General features: G+C 40.8%; 1 protein-coding gene across 1 annotated transcript in view; it reads right to left on the reverse strand.

The window, feature by feature from the left end:
- Positions 1-8585: 8585 nt before the first annotated feature.
- The window catches only part of ADPRHL1 (ADP-ribosylhydrolase like 1), a 63309-nt gene continuing 45110 nt past the window's right edge, over positions 8586-26784 (reverse strand). The window contains exons 5-7 of the mRNA XM_075852541.1: positions 19012-19139; positions 18522-18654; positions 8586-8876 (exon numbers count right to left, since the gene is read on the reverse strand). Coding sequence (XP_075708656.1) covers positions 8719-8876; positions 18522-18654; positions 19012-19139 — 419 coding nt within the window. The 3' untranslated portion in view covers positions 8586-8718. The remainder of the gene's footprint in view (positions 8877-18521; positions 18655-19011; positions 19140-26784) is intronic.

Below are 26784 nucleotides of genomic sequence, written 5' to 3' on the forward strand. Positions count from 1 at the left end.
ATAGTGGATATCATTACTAGTTTCATTTGTCTTTTTTTTGTGTGGGCTATTTAAATAGTCTTGTTTACCTAAATCATGTTTTTTGGAATATTGTTCACTTTCATCTGGGATCTGAATATTTGATACCGGTTCAATTTCTACATGACCAATAACACTCTTTTCATTTACTGTTCTTGTGTCCATCATGTTTTCCAGCTGCAGTTTATCATTCTTATTTAGGCTTTGCATCTCATCTTCTCTAAGGCATGGGTTGTCTTTGCTTTTTACTAAATGATATTGTTTGCTTCTCTGTATGTTTTTCTTCATGTCTGTGATCTTTTGTTCATCCTTCTCTGGAGCTCTATTGCTATCTACCTTTACACTTACGCATTTCATAATTGTACTGGATTGCATGTCTTCACATATTAAATCATGATCCTTTTTATCAGTTATACATGTTTCTCTCTGTGAATCCATCTTCTTGGAACTTAGAATTTTAGTCTTTGGACTATATACTTTTCTAGTTACACTCTTAGCCTGGACACATGGGATAATCTGTTCCTTAAAAGCAGCACACTCTGGCTTTGGAAGTTCAATACAGGTTGCAGTCATTGTGGTGGTATGTAACACCTGGACCTCTGCTTCTCTCATACATTTAGTACTAGCAGAAACTTTTACAATATGTTCTTTTGGAACCAGTGAAGACTTTAAGGAGCAGATGGCAGTGTTTTTCTCAAACTTGTCTTTTAGGGCAGAAATAACTGTGTTTTTGTTAAGAATTTTGGTTGCATTATTTGTTATATTTGCTGGCTTTATTTTATTTTCCTTTTCTTCAGCAACTGCAAATTTAGTCAAAATAGCTTTTACTCTGCCTTTCCCATTGCCTTTATTCCATTGATTCCTATCATTATGAAAGTGTAAGTTATCTCCTTTTTCATCTTTGGTTAGTTTTAATTTTGAAGGGTCTAATTTTTTGACAAGACTTCCTTTGGAAACTCTACTTGTACACTGATTTTCCTTGAGAGTCAACTTTCCTACTTTCTTTGGCTTTTTCATTGGAGGTTCATGGTTTGGGTTCATAAACTTAGACTGTAGGAGCTGAAATCTGGATGGCCTAATGACATTTTTGCTGTTAATGTGTTCTTGCTTATTGTGTTGTGTTTTGTCTCTCTCAAGCTTGGATTTCTTCTCAGTATTTGTTAGTTTTGTGCCATCAGAACTATTCAAATTACTGATGTAGTCCAGTAGGCTACTGAGAATGGCTTGTTCACCTGGGTTCCCAATTTTATTGACCTTTTTCTTCAGAAGCAGCAGATCTAATGATATCCTACATCCAGGAGCTTTTATCATGCTGTGTAAAAGAAAATGTATTGACTTTGTAATCATACATGATACTGCCTTAACATCTATACTATACTCATTGTATAAGTCTACTGTAAATTTATTAATGTAAATGAGCAGATTTTATTCTAGAAGCAGAAAGTCATGACATGAGGAATGATTTTACATTAGTCACATTAGCATAGCTATTGATAAAAACAAACTAATGGTTGATTTGAATGATAACACTGGAGTGATGAGTATTATTAAATCTATATAGATAGATGATCGATAGAAATTATGGTTCTGCACTTGGAAATTCAGTGACACCTCTACTTCTTTCTACTAAACATGAACTTTGATTGGTTTCTATGCCATTTTTTACCTTTTGGGTATTTTTTTTATTATATATATATATATATATATATATATATGAGGTCCATTGTGTCCACATATAAATTACTTTCTTCAAAGAAATACTACATAAAGTTGTGTGTATCTCTGACACATATCACAATAGAAGCTGAATGTTAATAAAAACAGACATGAACAAAATGGAGCAAGCATTGTTCAAATCTACAAAATTCCATGCAGGACACGATTTCATGCAGCAGTCTGATAACTGATGTATTTCAATGGCATGCTTATATTGCAGATGGTACAGTAGCACTGGGGTGTTTGGGTGTCTGTATAGGGCACTAGCTTGCTCTCTCCACAACTCTCCGCTAGTTGTGCAGCAAGAATATATTCGAAGTCATTTGTGATATCAAACGTGTTTTTAGACTTTATTGCCCATGATATATTGAACTACATACCATATTCCAATGAACAATTGAGGCGTTCAACATCAATCCAAATTGTGCTTCTAGCCATTTTTGCTTAAATATTTTTTTCCACGTGGCAGCCAATCTGATGAACAGATTTTTAAAATGGAGCTTGGAATCTAAGCACAAACAATATTTTTTTCAGAGGAGCATTTTGAGGCTCCTAGGCCCTGAAGACTTTGACATGGACCGTCTCTTTATGTGGCAATGTTCTCCATGGACCCGGATGTGACTGCAACCTCTGCTTTTAGTGAGCAGCTCAGAAGGATTAACAGTGCAACTGAAGTTGACGTATGTTTGATGCCAGCAAGTGTTAGAGCCTTTGTACAGTGCATTCGGAAAGCCTTTCACTTTTTTCATATTTTTTATGTTGAGGCTTTGTGCTAAAATAAAAAAAAATTCAAGTTTTCCTCATCATTCTGTACTCAATACCCCATAATGACGAAGTGAAAACAGAATGTTAGCAATCTTTGCTAATTTATTGATAAGGAAAAGGTAAAATATTGCATTGACATAAGTATTCAGACCCTTTACTCAGTACTTAGTTTCAGCACCTTTGGCAGCTATAACAGCCTCCAGTCTTCTTGGGTATGATGCCACAAGATTTGCACACCTCGATTCAGAGATTTTCTGCCATTCTTCTCTTTAGATCCTCTCAAGCTCTGTAGGGTTGGATGGGGACCGTCAGTGGACAGCAATTTTCAGGTCTCTCCAGAGATGTTCGATTGGGTTCAAGTCAGGGCTCTGGCTTAGCCACTCAAGGACATTCACAGAGTTTTCCCTAAGTCACTCCTGTGTTGTCTTGGCTGTGTGCTTAGGGTTATTCTCTTGTTGGAAGGTGAACCTTTGGTCCAGTCTGAGGTCCTGAGCACTCTGGATCAGGTTTTCATTAAGAATATCTCTGTACTCTGCTCCATTCATCTTTCCCTCAACCCTGACCAGTCTGCCTGTCCCAGCTGCTGAAAAACACCCCCACAGCATGATGCTGCCACCACCATGCGTCACTGTAAGGATGGTATTGGGCAGGTGATGAGCAGTGCCTGGTTTCCTCCAGACATGATGCTTAGAATTGAGGCCTAAAAGTTCAATCTTGGTTTTGCCTGACCACAGAAGTTTGTTTCTCACAGTCTGAAAGTACTGTAGGTGTTTTCTTGCGAATTGCAGGTGGGCTGTCTTAGGAGAGGCTTCTTTCTGGCCACTCTGCCATAAAGCCCAGATTGGTGTAGTGCTGCAGTGATGGTTGACCTTCTGGAAGTTTCTCCCATCTGCACATAGGATCTTTGGAGCTCAGCCAGAGTGACCACTGGGTTCTTCGTCACCTCTTTTATCAAGGCCCTTCTCTCCTTATTACCTAGTTTAGTGGGGTGGCCAGCTCTAGGAAGAGTCTTGGTTGTTCCAAACTTCTTCTATTTAAAGGGAATGTGTTGCCAGAAAAACATGTTTTTTTTTAAAAAATTAAACATTTAGTGTGTGGGTGATTAAACATTGTTCAAATTTTTTTTATTTTTTTGCACGAGTCCATGTAATATTATAAATTATTTCTAATTTATAATACTACCCATTTTTGGTCACTAGATGGAGCTGTTCCCAAAATTGCAGCATTGCAACATTGGGTTAAAAGCCCTCGCTCTAGTGAGCTCTCAGCATCCCCCCCTCCTTTATCCTGGCTAGTGCCGGGATAAACGAGGGGTTTGAAAGGTTTAACCTCCTACACTGTGTGTCGCCATTTTTTGAGGTAACCCACAGAGTAGTAGGTTTACATACAGTAGTAAACACACACAAACACTAACATACATTGAAATCTCTTAACTGCTCCTGCCGCCGTGGCTCCCTCCGGCCCGTCCGCTCCCTTTGCTGCCGCTGTTCCATGTGCACAAGTCCGGAAGCCGCGACCGGAAGTAGTAATATTACTGTCTGGCCGCGACTTCCGGTCCACAGGAAAATGGCGCAGGACGGCGCCAATTTCGAATAGGACTGTGTGGGAGCGGCGCATGCGCAGTTCCCACACAGACGCCGTACACGGCAGTCAATGGGACGGGAGCCGTTCGCAGTCCCTATGGGACTGTGGCTGCCGTATTCCATGTCTGTGTGTGTCGTTAATCGACACACACAGAAATGGAACAAAAAATGGCAGCCCCCATAGGGAAGAAAAAGTGTAAAAATAAGAAACAGTAAAACACAAACACACAAATGAAAATAAACGTTTTTATTAAAGCACTAACATCTTTAACATATAAAAAAATTATTTGTGATGACACTGTTCCTTTAAGAATTATGGAGGACACTGTAGTCTTGGGAACTTTCAGTGCAGCAGAAATATTTTTGTACCCTAATCCAGATCTGTGCCTCCACACAATTCTGTCTGTGAGCTCTACAGACAGTTTTTTCCTCCTCATGACTTGGTTTTTGCTCTGATATGCATCGTCAGCTGTGAGACCTCATAAAGACACACACAGGGGTGTGTTTTTCCAAATCATGTCCAAACAAATGAATCTACCACAGGTGGACTCCAATCAAGGTGTATAAACATTTTAAAGATGATTTAGAGAAATGGGAGGCCCCCAGAGCTAAATTTCAAGTGTCATAGAAAAATTAGAGTTTTTCATTTTTGCAAAGATTTCTAAAATTCGGTTTTTACTTTTTCATTATGGGGTATTGAGTGCAGAATGATGGGTGAAAACTTTTTTTTTATTATTATTATTAAATTATTATTATTAAATTTAGCACAAGGCCTCAACATAACAAAATGTGAAAAAAGTGAAAAGGGCCTGAAGACTTTCCGAATGCATTGTTTATTGAGGATGTCTTCATAAATGTGACTGATCCACAGAAACTCTCATGGAAAACAAAATCGATTTTTTTAAATACAGGTGGAAACCACAAATGTTCACTCGCCACCTTCTATTTACCAAACTATAATATAAATTCGCCACAAATTCATCTAAAAAAAAATCTCATATTTGTGGGGATTTGTGATTTCAGACACAGATGTTCACTTAATTGGTTGGATCACTGTGGTATTTGAAGTGCTTAGAGAGAATTTCAATGGAAATTTTTATACAATTCTTACCCCAACAAAAGAAGGATTCTTAGGGTTCACACAGAGTTGTTTTTACAATTTTTTTTACGTGGTAACCACGTCGGAAAACGCACCAAAAAACGTCCGAAAAGGCCTCCCAATGATTTCAATGGGAGACGGAGGCGTTTTTTTTCCCGCGAGCTGAAAAACCGGCTCGCGGGAAAAAGAAGCGACATGCCCTATATTCGGGCGTTTACACCTTTGACCTCCCATTGACATCAATGGGAGGCAGAGAAAGCGTATTTCGCAGCGTTTTTTGCCCGCGGCACTCAATGGTCGCGGGCGAAAATCGGCTTGCAGGCAGAGCAAAATCTGCCTCAAAATTCCAAATGGAATTTTGAGGCAGATTTTCTGCCTGCAAAAAACTCTGTGTGAACCCAGCCATAGAGATCATCTAATTTATCTTAATTTGCTAACATCAACTGTTGAAAATGTATCCAAGGAGGTGACCATTGAGTCCCATGTTGGTAAATCAAATCTCAAATTGCGCTGAACCTTTATTAACCCTTTGCAAAGTTATTGTTGGCTTATATATACATCAAAGACTTACTGCACGTTGAAAATGCCACTTCCACCACACAGCAAGACAGAAAGTAAGTGGGGAAAAAACAAAACTTAGTTTATTCACAAACATATGAAGCAATAATGTAAACATCAAGGTCCGTGCTGTTTAATTCACTTTTTCTGAATGCAGATTAGTGATCAAACTGGAGGATTGTGTTTGTGTATGTATAATTCTATCCACTAACGTCAGGAGATTATTATAGCATAGTTTATGCATACTCAACAAGTATTTAAATTTATAAGGTCATACATATCCATTTATATGCATAAGCGATTTCATATATTTCGTAAAAGAAAGCAAAATGTGTAAGTAATCATTATGCACAAATATACTAGTCCTCAATGAATTAGAATATCATCAAAAAGTTCATTTATTTCAGTAATTCAATTTAAAAAATTGAAACTCATATATTATATATTCATTACACACAGAGTGATCTATTTCCAGCATTTTTTTCTTTTAATGTTGATGATTATGGTAACAGTTAATGAAAACCCAAAATTTAGTCTCAGAAAATTTGAATATTATATAAGCCCAATTTCAAAAATGATTTTCAATACGGAAATGTTGGCCTACTGAAAAGCATGTACAGTATATGCCCACAATACTTGGCCGGGGCTCCGACTCTGCATGAATTACATTGCGGCGTGGCATGGGGACGATCAGCCTGTGGCACTGCTGAGGTGTTATGGAAGCCCAGGTTGATTTGATAGTGGCCGTCAGCTCGTCTGCATTGTTGGGTCTGGTGTCTCATCTTCCTCTTGACAGTACCCCATAGATTCTCTATAGGGTTTAGGTCAGGCGAGTTTGCTGGCTAATCAAGCACCGTGATACTGTGGTCATTAAACCAGGTATTGGTACTTTTGGCAGTGTGGGCAGGTGCCAAGTCCTGCTGGAAAATGAAATCAGCATCTCCATAAAGCTTGTCAGCAGAGAGAAGCATGAAGTGCTCTAAAATTTCCTGGTAGACGGCTGCATTGACTCTGGACTTGATATAACACAGTGGACCAACACCAGCAGACGACAGGACTCCCCAAACCATAACTGACTGTGGAAACTTCACACTGGACCGCAAGCAACTTGGAGTGATGCCTCTCCACTCTTCCTCCAGACTCTGGGACCTTGATTTCCAAATGAAATGCAAAATTTACTTTCATCTTAAAACAGGACTTTGGACCACTGAGCAAAAGTGTTCGTCCACTGTGTTATATCAAGTCCAGAGTCAACGAGGCAGTCCACCAGGAAATTTTAGAGCACTTTATGCTTCCCTCTGCTAACAAGCTTTATAGAGATGCTGATTTTATTTTCCAGCAAGACTTGGCACCTGCCCACACTGCCAAAAGTATCAATCCCTGGTTTAATAACCACAGTATCACTCTGCTTGATTGGCCAGCAAACTCGCCTAACCTAAACTCCATAGAGAATCCATGGGGTATTGTCAAGAGGAAGATGAGAGACACCAGACCCAACAATGCAGACGAGCTGAAGGCCGTTATCAAAGCAACCTGGGCTTCCATAACACCTCAGCAGCCTGAGGGGACCCGTAGGGGAGAAGAGGAGCAGTGAGGTGAGTTTACTTCTTTTTTGTTTTATGTCTAATGGGAAGGAGGGAATGAATGGTGCACGGATGCGGTTGTTGTGCCCCAACTGTGGTGCAGGTTTGGATGAAAGATGCAAAGCATTAATTAAGGAGCGTTCTCTTAATAAACATGCCGCATATTGCTCCAACTTATTTTACAAATTCCCCCCAATGTATGCAACGGAGAAGATTTGAATCCGTTTTTATTGTTTATAGGTAGTCCCATTGATTTTATGAAAAGATAGATGAAAAGATAGACAGCATCCCACTGATGTCAATTCTGAATTTGTATTTTTTATCATTGAACTCCATGGGACAACGAATGTATAAACTTATGTCATTAATGAGTAGTGTACAAAATACAAATGGAACTAATAATTTCTGTGTAGCACATTTAAAACTCTACCTTGAAAAAAAAAAATACACCTTCCTATGCTATGAATAGAATAAAAACTGTTGTTTTGGCAGTCTCCCTAGATTTACTATAATAGTAACAAAATGGAACAATGTAGGCTAAATTATATGTAATGTATATATCATGTATGTAAATAACCAAGATTAATTACATTATTTTTTCTGCAAATCTAATGCAAAGTAACATGCAACTGCAAAACATGCTAATTGCTAAACAGCAGAAGAAAAATATAGTCAAGAAGAAGCAACAAGTATTTGTAATGTAAGGGGAATTAGTAACATAAGCACTAACTGTGCTTATACTTACTATAATTACAGATAGAGATGTGTAATGCGAGCAAACAAAATGAATCTGTGTAAGCAATCCTAAAGGGATTTTACCATAATCAATTTTCATCACCTATCCAAAGGATAGGTGATAAATATCTGTTCAGTGGGGGAATGACGGCAGGGGTGTTTATGGGGCTGCCCAGTGCAATATTCGGTAACCCCATTAAAATGAACGGAGCTCTTGCTGAGCATGCGCAGTACCGCTCATAATATGGGGCTCACACAGCAAGGTAAGCCCGTTCTCAGAATTGGTGGGGGTCCCAGCGGTCGATCCCCCACCGATCAGATATTTATTACCTATCTTGTGGATAGATGATAAATATTGATTATGGTAAAACCACTTTTATTCAAGAATATGCATAAACTATGTATCATGTCTTCAACAACTCATATTCTACGTTATGTCCTATAATGATACAATAGCACATGCAACAGATGCATACAGTTTCAGTAGTGGATTCTCTTCTTATATGACTTATAACTGAGGTAGGATGATCGATACAATTCACTATAATAACCTGAATGAATTTAAGAGCTACATATAAAAGGTAAAATCCCCGCAATCACACACTAAAACACTTCTAAATTATTTTCCGCTTTCTGCATTAATGAATTAAAAATAGCAGTTTTACTTTTCTTTTGAAGATACTTGATAGAGTTTCTCGCCCAAGTACTGGAGCCTTTCTTTTAGTTCAATTTCCTGGTATAGACCCTTTGGTACATTATTTATACCATACAGCAAGCCGAAGAAGCAACCAGCAATAGATCCAGTAGCACCACTTTCTCCTGCAACAAAAAAGTAATGTTCTATGAAATATAAATATTTATATAAAAAGTAGAAAGTGTGAATAGTGGAATCAAGTATAGAAGACCACAAAAATTGGAACTGGGACACGGCTACATACACGCATGAGGCATAAGAGTTTGTGCCATAGAGATGAACCCCTTTACGACAAAGGACGGATATATCCATCCTATGCAGGAGCTAGTACCCACATAAGGATGGATATATGTCAATATCGACAGCGGCATCTAATGTGTTTGACAGAGAGAGCTTCCTTTGTCACCCCATCGGCGCCCCCACAGAGAAATCATGGGGCGCCGTTCTGTTTCCATGGCAGCCAGGGGCTTAACAAAGGCCCTTAGGTCTGCCTTCAGCAACTGCCTATTAGGCCTTGCCTCTGTCAGTTTTAGACTGACAGGCAATAATGCTGTAACATCCGCGGTCGCAGACCACGAACTCCTCTCATCCTGCCAATGCCTTTCTCTCCAGAGATGCCAGCACATGCGGCCGTCCTGTCCCGCAGTGACCACTAGGGTGCGCGCGTGAGCTCAGTCCAGTCTTAAAGAGGCTCTGTCACCACATTATAAGTGCCCTATCTTGTACATAATGTGATCGGCGCTGTAATGTAGATTATAGCAGTGTTTTTTATTTAGGAAAACGATCATTTTTGACGGAGTTATGACCTATTTTAGCTTTATGCTAATGACTTTCTTAATGGGCAAATGGGCGTGTTTTACTTTTTGACCAAATGGGCGTTGTGGAGAGAAGTGTATGACGCTGACCAATCAGCGTCATACACTAATCCCCATTCATTTACACAGCACATAAAGATCTAGCTAGATCACTATGTGCAGCCACATACACCCACATTAACGTTACTCAAGTGTCCTGACAATGAATAGGCATTACCTGCAGCCAGGATGTGATGTCTATTCAGAATCCTGACACTTCGGTAACATTTGTGCGAGATTTATAGCAAGGCAAGCGTAATCTCGCAAGATTACGCTGTAAACTGTCATTTAAAACGAGATTACACTTGCCTTGCTGTAAATCTCACACAACGTTACAGAAGTTTCAGGATTCTGAATAGACATCATGTCCTGGCTGGAGTTGATGCCTATTCATTGTCAAGACACTTGAGTAACGTTAATGTGTGTGTATGTGGCTGCACATAGTGATCTAGTAAGATTACTATGTGCTGTATAAATTAATGGGGAGAAGTGTATGACGCTGATTGGTCAGCGTCATACACTTCTCTTCACAACGCCCACTTGGTTAAAAAGTAAAAACACGCCCAGTTGGGCATTAACCCCTTCCCGCTCCTGGACGTACTATTAGGTCATGGCAGCTGTACCATTCGCGCTCCATGACCTAATAGTACGTCTCGGGAGTAACGGCCGTTTCGGCCGTCCTCCCGACACATACAGGAGCTGTGACAGCTGCTGTCTCGTACAGCAGCTGTCACAGCTCCTACAGCGGGGACCGATCGCTGTGTCCCCGCTGATTAACCCCTTAAAAGCTGCGTTCTATAGAGATCGCGGCTTTTTAGGGGTTAAGCTGCCATCGCCGGCCTGCTACACGATAGCGGCCGGCGATGGTGACTATGGCAACCGGACACCAAACAATGGCGTCCGGCTATGCCATAGACGGAAGCCTAGTGGGTCCTGACAACGTCAGGACCCACTATGCTTGCTGTCAGTGAGTAGCTGACAGTTCTAATACACTGCACTACGCATGTAGTGCAGTGTATTAGAATAGCGATCAGGGCCTCCTGCCCTCAAGTCCCCTAGTGGGACAAAGTAATAAAGTTAAAAAAAAGTTTAAAAAATATGTGTAAAAATAAGAAAATAAAAGTTTTGAAAGTATTAAAAGTAAAAATCCCCCTTTTTACCTTATCAGTCATTTATTATTAATAAAAATATATAAACAAACAAATAAACGATACATAATTGGTATCGCCGCGTCCGTAACGGCCTGAACTACAAAATTATTTCGTTATTCATCCCGCACGGTGAACGCCGTAAAAGAAAATAATAATAGACCGTACCACAATCACAATTGTTTGGTCACTTCACCCCCCAAAAAATGGAATAAAAAGAGATCAAAAAGTCGCATGTACCTAAAAATGGTACTGATGGAAACTACAGTTCGTTACGCAAAACATAAGTCCTCGCACGGCTTTATTGATTGAAAAATAAAAAAGTTATGGCTCTTAGAATAAGGTAACACAAAAAGTGAATGATTTTTTACAAAACGTATTTTATTGTGCAAACGCCATAAGACATAAAAAAAACCTATAAACATCTGGTATCGCCGTAATCGTATCGCCCCGCAGAATAAAGTGAATGTCATTTATAGCGCACGGTGAACGCTGTAAAAAAAATAGAATAAAAAAACAATAGTAGAATTGCTGTTTTTTAGTCACCACGCCACCTAAAAATAGAATAAAAACTGATCAAAAAGCCGCATGCACCCAAAGAAAACTACAATGGATTCCTCAAGGGGTCTAGTTTCCAAATTGGGGTCACTTTTGGGGGGTTTCCAATGTTTTGGCACCACAAGACCTCTTCAAACCGGACATGGTGCCTAATAAAAAAGAGGCCTCAAAATCCACTAGGTGCTCCTTTGCTTCGGAGGCCGGTGCTTCAGTCCATTACCGCACTAGGGCCACATGTGGGATTCTTTCTCTAAACTGCAGAATCTGGGCAATACGTATTAAGATGCGTTTCTCTGATACATCCAATTGTGTTGTAAAAAAAATGGAATAAAGAGGATTTTCTGCCCAAAAAAAAAAGTAAACTTCACCTCTACTTTGCTCTAAATTTCTGTGAAACACCTAAAGGGTTCATAAACTTTCTACATGCTATTGTGAATACTTTGAGGGGTCTAGTTTCTAAAATGGGGTGTTCGATAGGGGTTTCTAATATATGGGCCCCTCAAAGCAACTTCAGAACTGAACTGTAACCTAAAAAAATAAATAAATGAGGCAATACTTCGCTTCTTACTTTATACTGATAATGAGCCGTGCCCACCCCGAGATGACCCCAGTTTTGACCGTTTGTATAAACGGAGACCCCTATTAGACCGTTTCAGTGCCCGGTTTTCCAAAGCATACAACCCCGAGAAGTGTATTTATATTGATGAGTCCTTGGTACATTTTAAAGGGAGGGTTCAATTCCGCGAGTACCTGCCGGGTAAGAGGGCAAGGTATGGCGTGAAGATGTCTAAGCTGTGCAAGAGTGCATCAGGGTATACCTACAGGTTTAAGATATATAAAGGAAAGGCCACCCCCAAACCAGACTGCATCCTGGACTACAAGAGGTACATGGGAGGTGTGGACTTGTCAGATCAAATCCTGAAGCCCTACAGCGCCATGCGGTGTGGTATAAGAAGCTGGCCGGGCACATCATACAGATGGCATTGTGCAATGCGTACGTGCTACGTCAATGTGCAGGCCAGATGGGAACTTTCCTGGAATTTCAAGAGGTGATTATCAAGAACCTAAACTTTAGGGACCAAGAAGGGGGGGCACCCAGTACTTCTGGAAGCGAGGCCACTTGCATCGTACCAGGGCGGCAACACTTTCCAGGAGAAGTTCCCTAAACTGGCAAAAAGGGAAAAAGTCAAAAGAGGTGCAAAGTCTGCTATAAGGGATGACACAATATATCAATGTGACACGTGTCCCGAATAACCAGAGCTCTGTATGAAAGAGTGTTTTAAAATTTATCATACATCCCTTGGTTTATAATTTAACCCAATTTTACTTACCCTGATGCACTCCGCACAGCTTATCCCCCCTAGTCTTTCCCCTCTGAGCCCTGCTGTGTGCCCAGGCAGCTGATAACAGCCACATGTAGGGTATGGACGTACCGGTGAGAACCCACATTACCGTTTATGGGGTGTAGGTCTCCGGTAAAAATGCTCACTACACCTCTAGATGAATGCCTTAAGGGTGTAGTTTTTAAAACGGGGTCACTTCTTGCGGGTTTCAACTGTACTGGTACCTCAGGGGCTTCTGCATACATGACTTCGCACTAGAAAATCCCCAGTAGGCCAAATGGTGGTCCTTTCCTTCTGAGCCCTCCCATGGGCCCAAACAGCAGTTTATCACCACAAATGGGGTATTGCGGCACTCAGAACAAATTGCGCAACAGAATGGGTTATTTTGTTTCTTGTGAAAATAAGAAATTTTCAGCCAAAACTACATATTATTTGAAAAAAATAATTTTGTTTTCATTCCCAGCCCAATTCAAATAAGTTCTGTGAAAAAACTATGGGGTCAAAATGGTCACAACACCCATAAATGAATTCCTTGAGGGGTGTAGTTTCCAAAATGGGGTCACTTCTGGTGGGTTTCCATTGCTTTGATACCTCTGGGGCTTTGCAAATGCGACTTGGCACCCGAAAACCAATCCAGCAAAAACTGGACTCCAAAGAACAAATAGCGCTCCTTTGCTTCTGAGCCCTCCCATGGGCCCAAACAGCAGTTTATCACCACAAATGGGGTATTGCCGCACTCAGGACAAATTGGCCAACAAAATGGAGTATTTTATTTCTTGTGAAAATAAGAATTTTTGAGCTAAAATGACATATTATTGGAAAAAATGTCATTTTTGTTAATGTCACAGCCCAATTGAAATAGGTGCTGTGAAAAAACTGTGCGGTCAAAATGCTAACAACAACCATAAATGAATTCCTTGAGAGGTGTAGTTTCCAAAATGGGGTCACTTCTGGCGTGTTTCCATTGCTTTGATACCTCTGAGGCTCTGCAAATGCGACATGGCACCCGAAAACCAATCCAGAAAAATCTGTACTCCAACAAACACATAGCGCTCCTTTCCTTCTGAGCCCTTCCATGAGCCCAAACGGCAGTTTATCACCACAAATGGGGTATTGCCGCACTAAGGACAAATTGGGCAACAAAATGGGGTATTTTGTTCCCTGTGAAAATAAGACATTTTGATCACAAATGACATTTTATTGGAAAAATTAAAAAATTTTCATTTCACAGCCCAATTCAAATACGTGCTGTGAAAAAACTGTGCGGTCAAAATGGTAACAACTACCATAAATGAATTCCTTCAGGGGTGTAGTTTCCAAAATGGGGTCACTATTGGGGGATTCCTACTGTTTTGGCACCTCAACACCTCTTCAAACCTGGCATGCTGCCTAAAATATATTCTAATAAAAAAAGAGGCCTCAAAATGCACTAGGTGCTTCTTTCTTTCTAGGGCTTGTGTTTTATTCCACGAGCGCAGTAGAGCCACATGTAGGACATTTCTAAAAACTGCAGAATCTGGACAATACATATTTAGTAGTGTTTCTCTGGTAAAACCTTCTGTGTTACAGAAAAAAAATGAATAAAATTGAAATTCAGCAAGAAAAATGAAATTTGCAAATTTCACCTCCACTTTGCTTTAATTCCTGTGAAATGCCTGAAGGGTTAAAAAACTTTCTAAATGCTGTTTTGAATACTTTGAGGGGTCTAGTTTTTAAAATGGGGTGTTTTATCAGGGTTTCTAATACATAGGCCCCTCAAAGCCACTTCAGAACTCAAGAGGTACCTTAAAAAAAAGGCTTTTGAAATTTTCTTAAAAATATGAGCAATTGCAGTTTATGTTCTAAGCCTTGTAACGTCCAAGAAAAATAAAATAATGTTCAAAAAATGATGCCAATCTAAAGTAGACATATGGGAAATGTGAACTAGTAACTATTTTGGGTGGTATAACCGTCTGTTTTACAAGCAGATGCATTTAAATTCTGAAAAATGCTATTTTTTCAAAATTTTCTCTAAATTTTGCAATTTTTCACCAATAAACACTGAATATATCGACCAAATTTTACCACGAACATGAAGCACAATGTGTCACGAGAAAACAATCTCAGAATCGCTTGGGTAGGTTTAAGCATTCCGACGTTATTACCACATAAAGTGAAATATGTCAGATTTGAAAAATGAGCTCTGAGCCTTAAGGCCCAAACGAGGCTGCGTCCTTAAGGGGTTAAGAAAGTCATTAGCATAAAGCTAAAATAGGTCATAACTTGGTGAAAAATGATCGTTTTTCTAAATAAAAAACACTGCTGTAATCTATATTACAGCGCCAATCACATTATGTACAAGATAGGGCACTTATAATGTGGTGACAGAGCCTCTTTAAAGAGCCAGAGCGCACACAAGTGTGAGATTGAGCTGATTGCTCCCAGATCACCCTGGACTATAAAAATGGCCCTGCCCCTTCCTTCATTGCCTGAGCATTGTTTGTTCTTACCCGTGTTAGTCTTGCAAGTTCCCAGTGTTCCCGTTCCCGCTACCTGTATCCCGTGCTACCGTGTTCCTGTGCTGTAAAGGGTTGGAGTCGTGTTGTTTCGCCTACTACACCCGCTGTGTTTCACCGCATCTGTTGTCTGCCTGCTGCCTGAGTTCCATCCGAGCCTAAACCATCGATACTGTCTGCATTGCCACAGGTACCTTTATCCGAACTATAGACATTGACTTTGTACCCTGTTTGGCCAGCTGCTATTCCACTACGGCGGTACGGCCCAGTGGGTCCACATACCCACAGATCGTGACAAATGCTTTGGTATACTAAGCAGACCAAAGCATTATATCTGTGATTAAAAGATCGTAAAGTGAAGTCCCCTAGTGGGACCAAAAAAAAGTTCAATAAAGTTTATGGAAAAAAAAAAGGAAAAGAAAAAAAAGATTATAGTAAAACTAAAAGCAAAGTGTAAAAACAAATAACACATACACATATATGCTATCTCCACGATCGTAACGACTCGGACAATAAAGTTAACACATTAATTAAACCACCGGGCGATTGGTGTTCAAACAAAAATGCAAAAAAACATTGGCAAAATTAATTTTTTTCTCCAATTCCCCCCATAAAAAATAAAAGTTAATAAGTCCCATGTACCACAAAATAGTACTAATGAAATCTATGCCTTGCCCGACAAAAATCAAGCCCACATACGGCCAAATCTACAGAAAAATGAAAAAATTACGGCTCTTGGAGTGCGGCAATTCTAAAATAAGTACAAAAAATTTAAAGTGTTTTTATTGTGCAAACGTAGGAAAACATTTAAAACCTTTACATAATTGGTATCCCCGTAATCGTACTGAACCATACAATAAAAGTAACATGTTATTTACGCTGCATAGTAAATGATGTAAATTTATAATGTGAAAAACAATAGCTGCTTATTTTTAATTCTCTCATAAAATAAAGTTAATAAAAGTTAATCGATATATTATATGCATCCAAAAATGGTGCAATTGAAAAATACAACTCGTCCCGCAAAAAACAAGCCCTTATACGGCTATGCTGATTGAATAAAAATTTTTTTACGACTCTTGGAATGCGACCGTGAAAAAACAAAAAGATAATCCTTGGTCATTAACACGCAAAAAAGCCTGGTCATTAAGGGGTTAAAATAGAGGAATGGACATAAAACCAAATTTAAATATATGAGAAAAGAATAGACCAATAACTGACATTGGTTTACAAACCTCCACCAACAGCGCCCTCTAGTGACACTGGACAATAATTCAATATATAACAATCAATACACAACACCCTATCTCCAGTAATATCGTTCCCATAGCTAGTAATATTCTTACAATCAAGAAAGTCATCCAGGCCTCTTTTGAAGTCTTTCAGTGAATTCACCATAACAACTTCCTCTAGCTGAGAGTTCCTTAAGGCCCTTTTACACTGGCCAATTATCGGGCAAACGAGCGTTCACAGAACGATCAGCCGATGAACATTTAGTAAAGGATCTGCCAGACACCGCTTCTGTGTCGACGCCCGTGGTTACTCAGTCTGCACCTGCTCCTAAGTCTGAGAGAGTGACTCCTTCTTCCACCACTCAGGCTGGGAGGCTGAGGAGTGGGAGGGCCTATCACAGCCTGCCCATATAGGCTATGTCCTAACAACTGCCTGTGTACTATCTGTACACAGGCTAATGTACTGGCATATAGATATATGCCAGTACATTAAAGTTTAAAAATAAAGTAAAAACAAAGTAATATTAAATTTAAAAAAAAACCACATACACCTTTTTTACAATAAACATTAAAATAAGTCTCAATAGATAAAATACACATATTCGGTATTGGTGCGGCCGTAATAACCTGCACAACAATATTTTTGCATCATTTATAATGTGTACGCTGTAAAAAAATAAAATAAAAACTGCTTTCTATCACTTATTGTGGGGCACGAGGTGTGGTGAATTGTGCCTCACATTAAGACCGGATTCACACGAGCGTGTGCGTTTTGTGCACGCAAAAAACGTGGCGTTTTGCATGCGCAAAAGGCACTTAGCAGCTCCGTGTGTCATCACCATATGATGCGCGGCTGTGTGCTTTTCGCCCAGCCGCCATCATTATGACACTCCGTTTGGATGTTTGTAAACAGAAAAGCACGTGGTGCTTTTCTGTTTTCATTCATCCTTTTCACTGCTGTTGCATGAATCACGTGCGTCCCACGAAAGTGCTTCCGTGTGGTGCGCGTGATTTTCACGCACCCATTGACTTCAATGGGTGCGTGATGCGCGAAATACGCACAAAGAACGGACATGTCGTGAGTTTTACGCAGCGGACTCGCGCTGCGTGAAAATCACGGAACTGTCTGCACGGCCCCATAGACTAATATAGGTCCGTGCGACGCGCATGAAAATCACGCGGTTGCACGGACGTATTTAACGTTCGTCTGAATAAGCCCTAATAGTAATTAAACCCATCATATACCTCACATATTAACCCACTATGACTGAGAAACATGATGGGGTTAATTACTATTAATGTGAAGCACATTGAAAATTCATCAGATCTCGCTTCTCATATCAGAAAATGGAAGAACTTTTTATTTTTAGTTTTATTACTGTTGGCAAAGTATAGTTTTGGTATCGAAATCACAATACTACACGAAGTATCGGTATCGAAGTCCAAATTCTGGTATCGTGACATCCCTAGTTGGAACATGTCCCTTCTCTTGCATTTTACGGGCCGTACTCCAATTCTTTGTATGGGAGCACGGGCTGAAAATACAGTCGGCCGGCCATGCCCGCAATCGCGGACGGTGATTACGGGCACGGCCGTATGCATGAGGCCTTACTGTGTGGTATCAATCTGTGTTACTGCTTTTGCACAATAAAAACACTTCTTTTAAAAAAATTATATATTTTTGTCGCGCAGCATTCCAAAAGCCAAAACATTTTATTTTTCTGTCAATGTATGACGGCTGTATGAGGGCTTATTTTTTGCGGGACGACTTGTAGTTTCCATAAGTTTCATTTTGGAGTACATACTACTTTTTTATTGCCTTTTATTGCATTTTTTGGGCGGTGGGATGAACAAAAAATAGCAATTCTGGCATTGTTTCACCGTGCGGTATAAATAACGTCATCATTTTATAGTTCATCATTTTATAGTTCGGATCGTTAAGGACGTGACAATATCAATGATGTGTATTTATTTTTTTTTTATATATGCATGGAAGGGAAAACAATATTTTTAATTTCAGGGCCTAATAGGCATAGGGTGGGCATCATATTTATTGCCTCTAAATCCATAAACCAAAGTCTGTCCACATACAATCCTACTGATCATTTATATAGTGTGATTTTCAGAAACGGTCACTTACCTCCATGGAACATGGCTCGACTGCAGAGCTCTTTCCAATCCCCACCAGCTCCTAATAGAGCATCATAAGCAATCATTGGTGCATCATGTCCTCTTCTTCCTCCACGGCCCTCTGAGCTCCATTTCTTGTATGTCTATATATTATAGGGTAGTATATATTAAGTCCCTGTACATGGCTAGAATATTAAATGCAGACGATAACCTTTGATGACATAAGAATTCTGTAAAGTTTGCCCATTTTTAGAACATATACTACAACTGTTGATTGTTAATATTAACTTCATATTTCATTAAAGGGGTATTCTTTAACTCTTATAGAGTTGTATGGAGTGGCAGAGAGCATGTTTGACTGCCGATCCATTCAAGCTCCTACTCCCAGCGGTCATGCTGGTTGGGGGTCAAAGGATTAAGGACAATTATGTAGAATACCCCTTCAACGTGTAACGTTTTCTTGTCTAGTCATAAAATAATTATGAATTAAAAAGTCTTACCTTATCTCTCTCATCAGCATCATACTTATCCGGAAAACTGGGCTTGTTTACATTGTCTTCTTCTATTTCTCTTTCTTCCAGATAAAATTGCCATTTAGCTTCAAAGTAGAACCAATGCTCTTGGTATTCTAAATAGAATTAAATCCACATAGAATCAATAATATTAAGATGATGCATTGGTAATTTTCATAATACATATAAACAGTTCTGGGTCAAGAGGCAAGAAAAATGACCAACTATACAAGGGGCGATATTTTTCCTGCTTAAGAACATTACCAATGAAAAGGAAATAAAACTTCATATAGTCAGCAATTCCCTCATATTCATATATTACTCTAAGTAAAATTAGATACCATGTTAATCAGTGGAGAAAGTAAAAGGGCCACAACAGTCCCTCTCCTCTCCCATTTACAGAATACAGGCCCTGTAAACTTTATCTGTATTCTGTTGACAGCTATCCCTTTTGGGAAGTAAAGCCATGGGGAATTTGATTTCCATCTAGTGGGACTCATCTATCACCAATTATCAATCCTAATTTCAAAGGCAGTGTTATGGAATAACTGGTTGAGCAATTCCCAGGGGGGAAGTTCATGGAATTGCAACGTGAGCGATTCCTCAAAGGCTGCTGGAGACAGGAATGAGCGTGCAAGTAAATCCGCAACCCCAAATCCATCACAACCAATGTTCCCTCTAATTCTTGGAAGCTCCTGACCGGGGCAGTTAGGGAGCAGGGTGAGTCTCCATCAATGGTGGGCGATCTGATCACCAAAAGTAATACCCCCAGTAAACGCAAATATAGCGACTAAATAAGAGAATAAGAAAACTTGTTTTAAATGAGTTTTAATTACTTTTTTAAATACTACAATATTACAAGTACACCAGTAAAATAGACAGTTATAAACTTAAATTATAGGCATCAATGAAAGAATCCCTCATTACATCGCAGTCCCTGTAGATAGCGCCACACAGCCCCCCTGTAGATAGCGTCACCCAGACGCCCTGTAGATAGTGCCACACCCCCTCCCTGTAGATACTGTCACACACAGCCCCCCTGTAGATAGTGCCACACAGACCCCCCTGTAGATAGTGCCACACAGACCCCCTGTAGATATTGCCACTCAGCCCCCCTGTAGATAGCGCCATGCAGCCCCTGTAGATAGTGCCACACAGCCCCCTGTATATACTGCCACACAGCAATCCTGCTTCCCCTTGTGTATACTGCCACACAGCAATGCCCCCTCCCCTTGTATATACTGTCACACAGCAATCCCCCCTCCATTTGTATATACTGTCACACAGCATTCCCCCTCCCCTTGTATATAATGTCACACAGCAATCCCCACTCTCCTTGTATATACTGCCACACAGAAATTTCCCTCCCCTTGTATATACTGTCACACAGCAATCCCCCCTCCCCTTGTATATACTGCCACACAGCAATCCCCCCTCCCCTTGTATATACTGTCACAAAGCAATTCCCCCTCCCCTTGTATATACTGCCATACAGCAATCCCCCCTCTCCTTGTATATACTGCCACACAGCAATCCCCCCTCCCCTTGTATATACTGTCACAAAGCAATTCCCCCTCCCCTTGTATATACTGCCACACAACAATTCCCTCCTCCCCTTGTACATACTGCCACACAGAAGTCCCCCACTCCCCTTGTATATAGTGCTACACAGCAATCCCCCCTTGTATATAGTGCTACACAGCCCCCCTCCCCTTGTATATACTGCTACACAGCCCTGCCTTCCCCTTGTATATAGTGCTACACAGCAATTCCCCCTGTATATTACCACACAGCAATCCCCCCTGTATATAACCACACAGCAAGCCCCCCCCCCCCGTATATTACCACACAGCCCCCTCAGAAAAAAAAGATTGTACTTACCTTGCCCCGCTCTCGCGACGGACGGAAAGCTACACTGCCTCTTGTGTGGGACGCATGTGCAGACCGGCGTGATGTGACGTCATCACGCCAGCCTGCGCAGGGAGTCTTCTTGAGGACGCACATACAAGTGAATGTGGCTGTCACTAGCACCGGAGCCCCCTCCGGTGCTAGCGACGCCACTGCATACACCCACCGCCCGTGACAGTGCGCGGGCTTTAAACTTTAGCGAGTGGGCGGTCTATGGAAGGTGCGTGGCCGCACGCCTTATAGGGAACACTGGTCACGCTGGGAACACTTGTTGCTTTAACAGAGTTCAGTTTTGGATAAGAGGTGCAATGCAGGCAAAACCAGAACAAATAACAAGACAGCCAGAGGGTAAACAGAAAGTCCAAATAACAAAGCTAGCGGATATCAGGAATTTTAGAGGTCAAAACCAGCCAGGAACAGAAAGTCCAAATCAGTAAGCAAAGGGTAAACCAGAGACAAGCCGAGGTTCAGTTCCAAAAAGTTCAAATAGTCAAAGGTACAGGTCAGTAGCTTCATCAAACACATGCAGCAAGGAAAATCACAAGCAAAGAAAACAGAACCAATTCAGATTTATATACTCCACCCTTCAATCAGATAGGAAGAAAGACAGAAGTGCGATCGGCTCAACAACTAAAACCAGAACCGCCCAGAAGCTAGATTAGTAGTCATGGTAATCTTAAAGAGACGGGCGTTTCCTAACAGTACTCCCCTTTCTACGATGGGCCATCGGACCCTTAAACCTAGGTTTCAAAGGATACTTCAAATGAAAGACTTTAACTAAATGGTTAACATGTACTGAATAGGCAGCAAGTCGTTCTTCTGGGCCATACCCCTTCAAGTGTACCAAAGTACTGGAGAGTACCCCTGACCCTTCTGGAATACACAATCCTCTGAACCGCAAACTCTATATAACCTTCTACCTGAACTGGAGGACGAGGTTTCTTGAGTACATTAGATGGTGGGAAAAAAAATGTAAGGAGAGATTTGTGAAAAACTTCATGAATTTTAAAAGGCGGAGGAAGAGCCAGACGAAAAGACACAGGGTTAATAACTTCAACAATTTCATATGGACCAATAAACCTAAGAGCAAACTTATGAGATGGTACTTTCAGTCGCAGATTCTTAGTAGAAAGCCACACCTTAACTTATATAAATATATGAATGGCACATACAAAAAATATGGTGAAATCCTGTTCCATGTAAAACCCCCTCAAAAACAAAGGGGCACTCCCTCTGTCTGGAGAAAAAAAGGTTTAATCTGCAGAGGCGACAAGTCTTCTTTACTGTGAGAACGGTGAATCTGTGGAATAGTCTACCGCATGAGCTGGTCACAGCAGGGACAGTAGATGGCTTTAAAAAAGGCTTAGATAATTTCCTAGAACGAAAAAATATTAGCTCCTATGTGTAGAAATTTTTCCCTTCCCTTTTCCCATCCCTTGGTTGAACTTGATGGACGTGTCTTTTTTCAACCGTACTAAAAATGTAACTATGTAACCTTATGACCCACACTAAACACAGGGCAGACCATACATTTCTTGTCACTATTATTCTTTAACAAGGCAAATTGGTGATAAAATCCATGGACAGATGAGACCAAGCTTGCTGCGGAACAGACATGGAAGTAGTTCACCCATAAGGGTATGTTTACACGCAGAGTCAAAAACGTCTCAAAATACGGAGCTATCTTCAAGAGAAAACAGCTCCTGATTTTCAGACGATTTTTGTGACACTCGCAATTTTTGCGGTGTATTTTGCGACGTTTTTTACGACAGTTTTTAAGCTTTTTTCAATAGAGTCTATGGAAAACCGCTCCAAAAACGTCCCAAGATGTCGGAACAGAACGCCGTTTTCCCATTAAAATCAATGGGCAGATGTTTGGAGCCATTCTACTGCCGATTTTTCGGGCGTTTACGGCCCGAAAAACGGCTGAAAATAGGCCGTGTGAACATACCCTAATACGAACTCGAGGAGTCTTAGTGCGAGAGCAGACATCACAAACTGTCACGTTGGGTACGTGGACCCATTGGGCCGTACCGCCTTGACGGTATGGCAGCTGGCCAACATGACACGGGTCACAGTCTATAGTTTGTATAGTGTACTTGTGGTAGCTCAGACAGTAGCAAGACAGGCTCGGCTGGGACTAGGCAGCAGGCAGACACCAGGCTTGGTGTAGCAGGACAGGCGTGGTAAACAGCACAGCACGACTTCAGCTCAACACGGCACTTGACAGGATAGCACGGGATACAGGTTACAGGTAGCAGGAACTGGAACACACTTAGGAGACCATTTGCATAGACAGACCTGGGTAAAGACAACAAGGCTCAGGCAAGGCAGGAAGGGGCTGGGCCCCTCTTATAGTCCAGGGTGCTCATGGGATAATTTTGACTTAATTTCACTATTGGACCCGGCCAAGAGAAGCGGAAGTGAGCGCTGGCACCTCCTGATGATGAGACGGGGACCAGCGCTCACAGTTCCATGGCTGCGGGTGTCAGGAGGTGAGTGAGCCTGATGGCCCCGCGGCCATGGGCATGACACAAGCAGAGACATCACGAGACAAAGACGGCCACTAGAAGAGCCGCGAGACAAATTTTTTAGTACCAGTTATGCCTGGATGACGACACAAAGCAGAATCATGTAACTCATTGAGCAAACTAAATCTGAACTGAGGAGGGACAAACAATCTCCAAGCAGAAATGGTTTGCGGAGCGAGTTGCTGACATTTTTTAATCTCAGTTGCAAGATCAGGTGATATTGCAGAAACCACTATCCCCTTAGATAAAATAGTTTCAGGATGAATGTCGGGGACCTGTGAGGAACAGAAACTTTGAGATAATGCGTCGGCCCTGACATTTTTAGACCCTGGTCTGTAGGTTACAATGAAGTCAAATCTGGTAAAGCACAAGGCCCACCTAGCCTGTCTGGGATTGAGTCTTTTGGCTGATTCTAAAAAAAGTCAGGTTTTTATGGTCAGTCAGTACAGTGATTTTATGTCCAGCTCCCTCTAGAAAGTGGCGCCACTCTTCAAATGCCCACTTAATAACAAGAAGCTCACGATTACCTATATCATAATTTTTCTCAGTGGCAGAAAATTTTCGAGAAAAAAAAGCACAGGGCGCAAATTAATCAATACAGAAGATCCTTGAGACAACACAGCCCCCACTCCTATTTCTGAGGCATCCACCTCAACAATAAAGAGGCTAGAATAAGTCAGGTTGAACACGTACAGGCGCTTCCATAAAACACTGTTTTAAGGTTTCGAAGGCGGAGACCACACTAGGTTTCCAATTTACAAGGTCGGAACCCACTGTCGTAAGAACCGTCAAAGGTTTGGCAATGGAGGAGAAAATATGAATACATTTTCGGTAATAATTAGCAAAACCCAAGAACCCCTGCAGAGCTTTTAGTGAAGTGGGTTGGACCCAATCAAGAATCGCCTGAACTGTAGCGGAGTCCATACGAAAATCATGAGGAGACAGAACATACCCCAAGAAATTAACTTCCTGAACTCCAAAAATAAATTTTTCAATTTTCGCGTAAAGGCAATTTTCCCTCTGTACTTGAAGGACGGATCTTACATGTTGAACATAAGAGGACCAATCTGAAGAAAATACAAGAATATCGTCCAGATACACAACCACAAAGCGTCCAATAAAATTTCTGAAAATATCATTAACCAGGTTCTGAAAAACTGCTGGAGTTTTACGTAAACCAAAAGGCATGACCAAATACTCATAATGACCATCTGGAGTATTAAACGCTGTCTTCCACTCATCCCCTCTGCGAATACTAACCAAATTGTAGGCCCCGCGTAAATCCAGTTTAGAGAACCACCTGGCCCCTGAGATCTGATTAAACAGGTCCGGGATGAGTGGAAGAGGATATTGATTCTTAACGGTAATCTAATTTAAATCACGGTAGTCGACACAGGGTCTTAAACCGCCATCTTTCTTTTCAACAAAGAAAAAATCTGCACCCACCGGAGAAGTAGATGGACGAATATGACCCTTACAGAGACTGTCTTTAATATAATCTGTCACGGCTGGTCTTTCCAGAGCAGAAAGATTTTACATCAGCCCCTTGGGTAGCTTAGCATTAGGGAGAAGTACAATGGGGCAGTCATACGGCCTATGAGGAGGGAAAGATTCACAACCAATTTCAGAAAAGACATCCTCAAAATCTTGAATACACTCAGGCAACGATAGTGCGTTGCAAGATACATTACTAGTAGACAAAGACATGCAAGAATCAAAACATTTAGAATCTCACTTACCCCCTTAACGACATGTCACGTACTGGTACGCGGCAGCCATTAAGAGGAAGTATGGAGTGGGCTCACGGGCTGAGCTCGCTCCATACACAGCGGGTGACGGCTGTGTTACACAGCCGACACCTCACTGCAACAGGCGGAATCAAAGATCACTTTGATTCCGCCCGTTTAACACCTTGAATGCTGCGATCAATTGAGACCGTGGCATTTAAATAGTTAGAATCAAGGGGGCACCCCCTCAAACATGCTATTGCGCCCCTCCACGGCACGATTGGCAATTTACATTGGTTGATATGGCAGCCTGGGGGCCTAATAAAGGCCCCCAGGTCTGCCATCTTTGTACTCCTATGAAGCCCTGCCTGCGGGAGGTCTTCAAAGGAGACAAAATCACAATATACTGCAATACATTAGTATTGCAGTATATCATGCAAGCGTTCCAATGATCGATACTTCAAGTACCCTAGGGGAACTAATAAAAAAAGTAAAGAACAGTTAAATAAAGATTTTTCTAAAAAAAAGAAATATTAAAAGTTTTAAAAAAAAAAAACTTTTTCCATTTTTTCCCTAAAGCACATAACGTAACATGACTGGTATCGCCGCGTCCATAAAAGTCCAAACTAGCACAATATAGCATTATTTAACCCGCTCGGTGAACGACGTAAAAAAAAATATATATAAAACATGCAAATTGCTGTTTTTTGGTCACATTAGCTCTCCAAAAAGGAGGAATAAAAAGTGATCAAAAAGTCTCATCTACCTCAAAATGATATTGGTGAAAACTACAGCTCGCCCTGCAAAATGTAAGCCCTCACACCTCTAAATTGATGGGAAAATAAAAAACTTATGGCTCTCAGAATATGGGGACATTATTTTTAGCAAATAGTTTATTTTTGTAAAAGTGGTAAAACATAAAACAAAACATATAAATTTAGTATCGCTGTAATCATATCAAGCTGTAGAATAAAGTGAAAATAATGTGAATACGTCGTTTTTACAGCCTGATGGATGCCGTAAAAATAAAACCCCCCCAAAAATGGTGTAATCGCTGTTTTTTGCCCATTTCACCCCACAAATAATTTTTTTTCAGATTCCCAGCACATTTTGCGGTACAATAAATGGTGCCAGGAACAACTACAACTTATCCCGCAAAAAACAAGACCTAATATGGCTATGTCGACGATGAAATAGAAAAGTTATGTCTTTTGGAAGGCGGGGAGGAAAAAACAAAAATAAAAAACTCTAATTGGCCTAGTCTTTAACACAGTCCAGTTTGGGCCTTAAAGAGGCTCTGTCGCCACATTATAAGTGCCCTATCTCCTACATAAGGAGATGGGCGCTATAATGTAGGTGACAGTAATGCTTTTTATTTCGAAAAACGATCTATTTTAAACCACTTTATGAGCGATTGTTAGCTTTATGCTAATGAGTTTCTTAATGCCCAAGTGGGCGTGTTTTTACGTTAGACCAAGTGGGCGTTGTACAGAGGAGTGTATGACGCTGACCAATCAGCGTCATACACTTCTCTCCATTCATTTACACTGCACTAGCGATATAGTTATATCGCTATGTGCAGCCACATACACAAA

This window comes from Rhinoderma darwinii, chromosome 2 (genome assembly GCF_050947455.1).
Source record: "Rhinoderma darwinii isolate aRhiDar2 chromosome 2, aRhiDar2.hap1, whole genome shotgun sequence".
NCBI classification, from domain to species: domain Eukaryota; kingdom Metazoa; phylum Chordata; class Amphibia; order Anura; family Rhinodermatidae; genus Rhinoderma; species Rhinoderma darwinii.